Here is a 10086-nt window from a genome sequence, read left to right as displayed (position 1 = left end):
AGATTTAAGGATAGAAAGAGAAAGATGTAGGGATAGAAAGAAAAATGTAGGGATAGAAAGAGAAAGATATAGGGATAGAAAGAGAAAGATATAGGGATAGAAAGAGAAAGATATAGGGATAGAAAGAGAAAGATATAGGGATAGAAAGAGAAAGATATAGGGATAGAAAGAGAAAGATATAGGGATAGAGAGAGAAAGATTTAAGGATAGAAAGAGAAAGATGTAGGGATAGAAAGAGAAAAATGTAGGGATAGAAAGAGAAAGATATAGGGATAGAAAGAGAAAGATATAGGAATTCTGTAGAAAGAGAAAGATTTCAGGATAGAAAGAGAAAGATGTAGGGATAGAAAGAGAAAGATATAGGGATAGAAAGAGAAAGATATAGGGATAGAAAGAGAAAGATAAAGGGATAGAAAGAGAAAGATAAAGGGATAGAAAGAGAAAGATATAGGGATAGAGAGAGAAAGATTTAAGGATAGAAAGAGAAAGATGTAGGGATAGAAAGAAAAATGTAGGGATAGAAAGAGAAAGATGTAGGGATAGAAAGGGAAAGATATAGGGATAGAAAGAGAAAGATATACGGATAGAAAGAGAAAGATATAGGGATAGAAAGAGAAAGATTTAAGAATAGAAAGAGAAAGATGTAGGGATAGAAAGAGAAAGATGTAGGGATAGAAAGAGAAAGATATAGGGATAGAAAGATATAGGGATAAAAAGAGAAAGATTTAAGGATAGAAAGAGAAAGATGTAGGGATAGAAAGAGAAAGATATAGGGATAGAAAGAGAAAGATATAGGGATAGAAAGAGAAAGATATAGGGATAGAAAGAGAGATAATAGGTTTACAGATAGAGCAGGGCAAATAGCTATATTTATATATTAGATGGAAACGGTCTTAGAATTTTCAGCAAAGATATAATAAAATTTGATATTACATTTGACTAATGGTTCTTGGTATGTTTCTATCGTGCAATAAACTTCTTTCTCCAGGATGGATAGATAGAAAGATGGATGGATAGATAGATCCAAAGATGACTGATTGATGAAAAGATAGAATGCTACATGAACAGACAGATTTATAGAAAGGCAGATAGCTGGATTGATGTGTATATAAATAGACATGGATATTTTGTTATGTGCATTAATGGAAAGGCTTCCAAGATTGTCGCCTGCAATCAAGTGGAAGCGTGCTCCCTGGAGTCCAAAATTTCCTGTTTGTTTGTCGGGCGCAGTTTTCACTAAAGGACAGGATTCCAGATCTAGAGATGGACGGATAGATAGCTTTCTTGTCATTATTGAAAGCGTTTCCTCATCTCAGTTTGTGGGTGGAAACTTTAGTCAGTTGTTTGGCTTTATCAATTTGGTTCTACTCCAGGACTTACTTTTAACCCATTGAGGACGAGTCCCGAGTATACTCGGGCAGGTGTGTACGGGAAATGCATGCTGTAGCAAAATCAAACCATCCTCAATGGGTTAATATCACCCCTATTTAACCCTTTCTGTGCCAGGGATGTTGGAAAGTGTGTACCCTGTAGGGTTTTCTTTGATGATTGGTACTCGAAGCACATAAAGGATTAAGCATGGTGTTATAGCAATGAAGGTAGTATGGCAACATTTTCAGAATGATAGTGAATGAAAGGAAAAGAGGTGATGAAAAGGGGTAAAATATACACAGAGATGAGATAGATACATTGATGATTGTATTGAAACTTCATAGATTCAGACACACAGTAGACACATTAAGATAAAAAGAAATTATATGTGATATATGAGGAAAATACACATGGATATTTGGATAGATCAGTAAGATAGATAGATAGATGGATAGATAGATAGATAGATAGATAGATAGATAGATAGATAGATAGATTAGTAGATAGAAAGGGGCACCAAAAGGGGGTGAAAAAGAGAGAGAGAGAGAGAGAAAGAGGGAAGTGTGAAGCGGAACAGTGATTATTACTGGCAACCGCCACTCTTGTTTTGTTTTGCGTGGCTGCCGATAGAGACTCATACTCATTATTTATTGTCTGGTTGAAGCGACGATTAGAACCTATCAACAATCTTGCTCTTCAATTGCTAGACTGCTTCACACATGTCCACCAGCTTTCTTTTTCTCGAGTGTTTCGGGAAGTTAGTATACAACTTTCACTTTAGGGCAGAAGTTTGAACATTTGCTGAGTAAGTATCGCATGTGTGCCATTGTGTGTGTTGTCATTGTGTTGAGTTTATTGCAAGTGAATAATGCAACACTTTAATAATGACTGCATATAGTTTCCATGCATTATTTGATGCATACATCGTCCCAAAGTGAAGGTTGGGGGTTTTTTTTAATCATCCTGTATCTGTCCGTGCTTCCTGTCATTTTTCCCACATTACATTTTTTTTTTCTGGCTGACTGAGCTAACAGCAATATATGTGGAGCATAGATTATGTATTTGCTCTGAAGGTTCTTGCTTTCATGTTAGCAACAGAAGTGTGCTCTTTTTACCTTTGTGTCATAGGACCCAGATTTTAAGAGGTATCTTAGAATGAGAGACACAGCTAGAAGAACTCTTGTTCTGGTCAGATTAATATGTTGATATCACCCAAGATTACCCTATGTAGAGATTATACTGTAGTGTTAAAGTTCATATGAACTTTTTTTTTTGCAACTGACTGAAAAATTGCCCTACATCGATGTTAATAAGCACTGAATTGATCAGTGTTTTAAATGTAGCCATGATAAAATTCATCTGAACTTGCCATGATCATTTTGAAGCTGAAATACTGAAATAATCATGTCAGCATATGTACGTATGTGGGCATTGGGTAGTCTAGTAGAAGGTCAATATCACTGTTCCCATTTTTTTTCTGTTAAAATTTCTTTTTTCCTGTAAGACATATTCAATCTGTCAAAGTTTCCTTTGTGCCTTTCATTCTGTGTCCTTTTACTCATACTGATGAATATAATTATGACCCTTCTTGTTGGCTGAGAACTAGAAGGGCTTTATTGCAGTGTTGGGGGCATATTGAGGTGTTGGTATCAAGATGTTGTAGAGCTCGTTGTCTTCTACGTTATGGTGTCAATTTTGAATTATCTTCATTTTCGGTAGAATGTTGAAATTCAAAACCAGAAGGGTGTAATTTCACCAAATATTTGGAACAATGCCTATAAATCTTCCCACTTTTCATTAAGCTTTTCATTTTAGGAGAATTGATCGTTTCATTTTCATTACGTTCAAATCTTTAAAAATGCGATAGTGCCCTTCTTGCTCTCAGCTAACTCTCAGAGATGATATATTTGGGGAGATTCAAATTCAAATTTATGACCATTCTCTCCATTGATTAACCCCCTTGAGAATGAGTCCCGAGTATACTCGAGCAAGTGTCTTTGGGAAATGTGTGTTGTAGCAAAATCAAACTGTCCTCAACGGTTTAAGTTGGACAAAGTGTTCAAAGTCATTATAGACATCTGCTGGATTCAACACTACCTGAAATGACACTATTTTGAATTTCATGCATGGTTCCTAATTTTCAAAGAAAGGTAGTCCAAAAAATCATATTTCAACAAGAATGTCCCACTGGTAAATGAAATTCACTCCAGCTTTTTTCATTGATGTCTTTCAGTTTAACATCCAACTGATAGCAAATACACAATGAGCTTACTTGATGGAGATACAATGTTTAATTGCACTTCTATCGATATCGTGAGCAATAAAGAGTGACATAGTAGCTTGAAGGCGTGATATATGCACTCCAACGAGGAGTCTTTGCCTCCTTAACCGTTGGTAGAAATAATATATAGTCGTACTCTCCTGTCATATCTGCTCTTTTTCTCATATGTTTTCTGTTTTCTTTTCTCTCTCTCTCTCAATTTTATCATATTTTCTGTCAATCTCTCCCCTTCTCTCTCTGTATTTTTCTATCTCTCCCTTTCTCTTTCTCCCTCCCTCTCTTCCTCCCTGTATTTATTTATATATGGCTGTCTCTTTGTGTCTATCTATCTCGCTCTCACTTCTATCTCTCTCTCTCTCTCTCTATTTGTTTCTATATCTATTAATCTCTATATTTTTGTACTTATCTATTCATGTATCAATATCTCACTTCCTCATTCTCTTTCTAGTTATCTGTTTGTCTCTGTCTCTTTTGTTTATCTCTCTTTCTATCTCTTTCTCTCTCTCTCTCTCTCTCTCAATCTCCCCATCTCTATGTTTCTTTCTATCTATCTATCTATCTATATATCCATCTATCTATCTACCCATCAATCTACCTACATGTACCTATGTATATATATATATGTCTATCTATCTACCTATCTATCTATCTACCTACCTACCTACCTACCTACCTACCTACCTACCTACCTACCTACCTGTATATCTACCTATTTATCTATATATCCACCTATTTATCTATATATCTATCTGTCTACCTACCTATCTGTCTATCTATCTGTATATGACTCCATCTATCTATCCATTCATCTATCTATCTGTCTAATATCCATCCATATATCTATCTATCTACCCATCAATCTACCTATCTACCTGTCTATATATCTCTTGTCCTCTTTCTCTGCCTTCCTATAGATTATCCTGCTTTCCTTCCCTCTTCTCCCAAGTGGTTACTCAATATTCCATTTCCATTCTGATGCCAAACTGTTCCCTTTCAGTAGAAACGGGAACTAGGAAGTGACAAGAAAAAAAGCAAGTGCTTAATTTGTGTAGTATATACCTTCCTTCCTGCGAAAATGTTCACTTCAGAGGGCCAACCAAATACTGTTCAGTCAGTACCACATGTCATGGGCGTATTGCCCTGCCCTCTCTTTTGAGATAATTGTCTCCTGAGAGGTAGAAGTTGATCATTTTGTTTGTGGGCTCTTGAGCTGTAAACAAGATTACAGTCACAGTGATAAAAATATATGCTGGGCCTCTTGTGCTATAACATTAGGCTAAAGTGATAAAAAATATGTACAGGAGAGGCTGTTTTAGCGATGAAATCATTGCTACTTTAAATGAGATATGGAATTCAGAGTTATGGATTACGTTTCAAAGAGATACCACGCTATTAAATGATTATGCAAGAAATGAGATTTTTATTACTTATCTTTTTTTAAAAAGAAAAGAAATGACCTCTGTTAGCTTGAACAGTTTTGCGATGCTCAATAATCATCTCAGTCATGCTAGTTTATGATTCTGAAGGATCTTCACTGCACCACGAACAAGAACTTCAACATCTCTGTCACTTATTGGCACACAAATGCATAGCCAAATTTGCAGCATCAATTGTGTTTATCCATCTTCCTGCCAGCCATGCTACATGTTTTGTTAGTGATGCAGATACATAAACTTCTTCACTTTCCTCTACATGAGGATGAGACGCTACTCCAGAGCATCTGCATAACCCAAAGAATAAATAAGTTGAAGAGCACAGTCAAGTCATAAGGAGGATCGATCTGCTTTTCATATCAGATTTTGAATAGTTCATGTCGCACGGGGCTGTGCAGAGCCACTGTAATTGGTTTTCCACATGTTTGTGAGGCAGTTGATCGAGTGGGCGTGGTCACACAAGGCCCCCCCCCAAAAAAAAAACTGGTTCGCCATGGTAACACGCATGAGACAGTGAAGCATGAACACTGACGTGACAATGACGAGGAATCGCATGTGCACCGTGCTATCAAAACAAGAACTAATTAGTTATTATTTGAAAGAGGAAATTACTGCATGTCTGTGTGGTGCCTTGTATTTTACAAGCTAAACACATACCCTTGTTAATGATCAAGAGTATGAGTTTATCTTGTTGATCAGTAATGTGATGTGGCCAACCTGCACATTGGCAACACCTCAGGGAGGTGCCGATAACATTGAGGTGTGATTGCGTCCGGGATCCGGCAGATTTCAGGGATTCCATTTCACCTGATCAAGGCACCAGCCAGAGAAGCCATTAATTCTATTTCCCCCCGCTGACCTTGTTCGTGACTGACCCCAAGTGACCTCAATATGAGGATGTGTCTGCAAATGTGATCAATAATTTCCCCTCATTTCTCATTTACCGGCCTCGGAAGGAGTGTAAAGTCTTAAGCTGTAAGACGTCGTATACCCAGTATTTACTGCGCAGACATTGAACTAGCATAATCCTTTCGATCAAGGAAACACTCGAAAGCTATTCATGGTTTCTCACACCTGTTCCGCTTTGCAAGTTACTTGCATCTGTGCTGATTAACACAGAATAAACTCATCTTATTGTGCTTGTGGATTACTTTGATTCTGGCAGCTGGAATCTCATGGAATATTATCATTCAGATCATTTTTGCGCGATATCTGCTCTCAATTTTCTTGCCCTCCTGTAGGTGGGAAAGACCAAGATCTTCTTCCACTACTGGCACGTGGAGAAACTCGCCGAGCTCAGCTCGAGGATCGACAGAAAGCTCCTCCTTTGTCAGAAAGGTAAGATTGTTTCACTCAGTCCTGCCTATTTTCTTTCTTTTTTGCTTTCTCAGATCCTTTCAGTCTTGAGGATGGATGAAAGACAAATAGAAAAATTAATCTGAGAATCAAGGTGTGTTTTTTCATAGCATATCCGCACACTGTCATGCAAGTACTTGTATCATATTAATTGTAATAGGCTTTGATGCTGTGTTACGTTGTAGTGGCGGTGGTGGTGATGGTGGTGGTTGTTTGTTTGTTTGTTGTGGTTCTGGTTGCTGCTGCTGCTGCTGCTGTTTCTATAGCAGTAGTGGTTGTTGCAGTGTGTGTGTGTGGTAATGATGGTGGATGCTTGGCTGCATTATGTCTGATATGAAAGTATTTGTGATAAAAAGAGAGTAAGCATTGGCTAGCTGTGTGTCTATGTCTGTGTGTGTGAGTGTGTCTTTGTCCTTGGTGTATGTATGTAGTATATTTGTGTTTTCATCTGTGTTTTCCCTCATGCGTGGGTGGGTGCTCAGATGGACTGGCTGAAATTTAGCGCTTGTTTTCGCAACCTTTCTTGCGTACACACTTCTCATATGAATTGGAGAGGGACATGGAGGGAAAAAAAATGGCTTTGCATTTTGAAATGTCAGACTACCAATTTTAGAAGATAACCTTTTTTCTCTTTCTCTCTCATTTTACTTATCAGCTTGATGCTGTTGAAAAAGGAAAAAGGAAATATTTCTACCTTTTTCATCCCCCTCCATGTTTGAATTTCCCCATAGCCCCTCCCCCAAGGCTATGATGGCAAAGTCGTAGAATGTGTCAGTAGAAGCAGTCTTTCCTGTTGTTGATGAGATGTTTGGCTGACAATGTGTGTAAGCTGATGAAATTGCAGTGTGAAGCGGAGAATCCGTTTAAAGTGTCTGTGTTCCACAGGACAATGATATTTGATTACCTTGTGCTGACCAATGTTTGAATTGTCATTTTGATTTTTGTTAATTTCACAAGTCAACTAATATTGGTGAAATTGACAACTCACAAAAATGGTGCCTGACATGATGAAAATGCACTGTGTGTATACCATCTCCAGGGTGGGGAATCCCAGGTATTAGGATTACCCTAGTGTTGCTAAGTAACCATTTATACACCTGGATAAAGACATCTTGCCCAAGGACGCATAGTACTTGATGAGATTCAAACTCAGGTTCTGATCCTATTGAAAGTCAAGAGTGTAATTAGTGTCCCTGCAATATCACAATATCGCACTAACTACTGAACATAAAAAAGACAAGAAAGACAAATTATTATAGAACCACTTTTTTTACTCCTGCTATTACTACTACTACTTCTACTACTTCTACTACTACTGAGGATATTTATAGGATTGTTAAGTAATTTGCTGATAATGATAGTGACAATACTGATGATGATAATAGCAGTGTTTAATGAGTAATAACAAAAATTAAGTTTGATGAAGGTAATAACAATAACAATCATCATCTTCATTATTCACAGTAATCATTGTTAGTGATTTTCTAGCTACACTCTAGATTATACCTCGTAAAACTCCAATCCAGTATAATCACAAGGTGTAGGTGTTGAAATTTAGGGCTGGATTGCAAATTACATTGAGTTTACATCATATCAACGGACTTCCTTACAGCAAGGCCAAAAAGCGTTTTAAGTATCATACCTATTTGGTATGCATTACCTTGTATGCTTGTCAGCCACACTCTTGCATTAGATATGCTGTACATGTGGAAGATACGATGTGAAACACACCACAAAATCAACAGGATGAGCGGTGGTTTTGAACATCAGATGTGATTTCCTTGATATTGCCGATAAGTTTTGTGTACCTGATCCCGTAATTTAATCATTTCCTTTTTCCTCTCCACTGCAGTGGAAATGTCCCACCTTTTTTGGTCGAATAATAGAGTAATTCTTATCTCACACTTCATGGCCAGCGGAACCGTGGGGGCCGTGTTGGCTCGGGCCCCCACACTTTTTGTGCACCATACCAAGGAATACATAAGGTGTCATCGCTTTGGGCTGCCCCCCTCCCCACTATTTTTAATCCGGAAGTACTTAAGTGGCACTAAAAAGAAATAGATAGAGAATTATAGACAGAGAGCTTGAAAAGTGAGCAAGGTGAGGTTATGGTTTTCTGCTGAAGACCTTTTTTTCTCTCTTTTTTTTTTTTTTTTGCTTGTCAGCTGAACAAAATTGGAAGTGGAAGGGGAGAGATGAGCTGAGGACCCTTTTTTTTTTTTGCTTGTTAGCTCATGAAACTTGGAAGTGGGCCCCCCACTTTTGAAAATGCTCCGCTGCATGGCCCTGTACTTATTACATTTTCAGCAGATTTTTCAGTCATATTACTCAAACATTGGAAGAAAAAAGTGTCAGCCACAATACAATCAAAATCTGTTTAGTGAATAAGTATTACCTTGGAATAAGATTGTAAATAGAAATTGCTAACTTTCAGGTGATGGCGATAACAAACTTGAACTTCCCAAACTCAAGTTTAACAGTATAATGGAAAGAACCTTTTATAGGGAAACAGAGATTACATGAAGTCTACTCAGACTGATATCCCGCCTCACAGAAATAAAGACTACATGTGCAGAGTGTTAATGTCAATTGATGCTGTTGCAATGTATGCCAGCAAAGCAAGAGTGGGATATAAGGATTATACAGACAAAAATGTAATGTCATCCAAACTGAAACATGAAACAAAAACTGGACAATTCCTGTTTATCAGAGCTGATTGTGGAAGAACGTCTGTTAATATTCAACTGTTTCAAGATGCAATGACAGACGGGTATTGCAGCCATGACTTCAGTTTCAGTTCAGAAGGGTATGGGACAACTTCCTGCAAAGGACGGAGGTGATAAGAATAGCTTTTAGTATGGAAGCTTGTGCATGACATCAATTATTTTTTTATGATCAAATGATGAAATTGATCTGGGTATGCACTTTTCTTTTTAGCTTGGTATAGCGTAAAATCGTGAATATCATGAGGTACACACACAGTACTATCCCGCTGGTTGTTTGTTGAGAACTCTGCTTTGGGAAATTTAAAGAGAATCAATTTCACATGCCTTTGGAAATCACACTTAGTTGTGCTTTTGACTTGCTTTTCACCCTGTGAATGCTGCTCTCTAAATTGGCAACAAGTTTTGACATTGATGTAACTTTGTGTCTGCTGACATGAGAGCTGCAGCATTACACCTTATTATCAACACCATTTCAAATTCCATAAATAATACCTGATTATATATATATGGATTGGATTTTAAGTGTACTTGGGCACTAGATTCTGTAAATATCATATGTGATTCTTTGTTAATTTTTGTTGTTGTTGTTGTTGTTGTTGTTGTTGTTGATTGCACTCTTTCCATGTATTCTGGATTTTTGTGGACAGATGATATCAAAGGAAAAAAAAATGTGAAAAATTGTTTATACCAAGTGAACACCAACTTTGAAATTTGTATATTGAGAATGATTATTGGTAATGGTTGGAGGGGGGGATGCTAAGCAGTCATCTAAAGTGAGCAGTCATCTACAGTATTCATCTGTGTTTTGCCATTATATATCTTCCTGATGTGGAGGTTATATTTGTCTGAACTGTATTCCACATTTCATTTAATGTTATTATTCATCTGACTGTGAAATAACAGGTAACCAAAATGAAAA

At 37.3% G+C, this 10086-nt stretch overlaps 1 protein-coding gene across 1 annotated transcript in view; it reads left to right on the top strand.

The window, feature by feature from the left end:
* The window catches only part of LOC139742980 (unconventional myosin-XVI-like), a 215402-nt gene that overhangs the window by 120809 nt on the left and 84507 nt on the right, over nucleotides 1-10086 (top strand). Inside the window, exon 26 of the mRNA XM_071653486.1 lies at nucleotides 6327-6423. Coding sequence (XP_071509587.1) covers nucleotides 6327-6423 — 97 coding nt within the window. The remainder of the gene's footprint in view (nucleotides 1-6326; nucleotides 6424-10086) is intronic.

The sequence above is a fragment of the Diadema antillarum genome, unplaced genomic scaffold (genome assembly GCF_040938485.1).
Source record: "Diadema antillarum isolate AM-2024a unplaced genomic scaffold, OU_Dant_1.0 seq00001041_RagTag, whole genome shotgun sequence".
Lineage (NCBI taxonomy): Eukaryota > Metazoa > Echinodermata > Echinoidea > Diadematoida > Diadematidae > Diadema > Diadema antillarum.
This window is presented reverse-complemented; position numbering and strand designations above follow the sequence as displayed.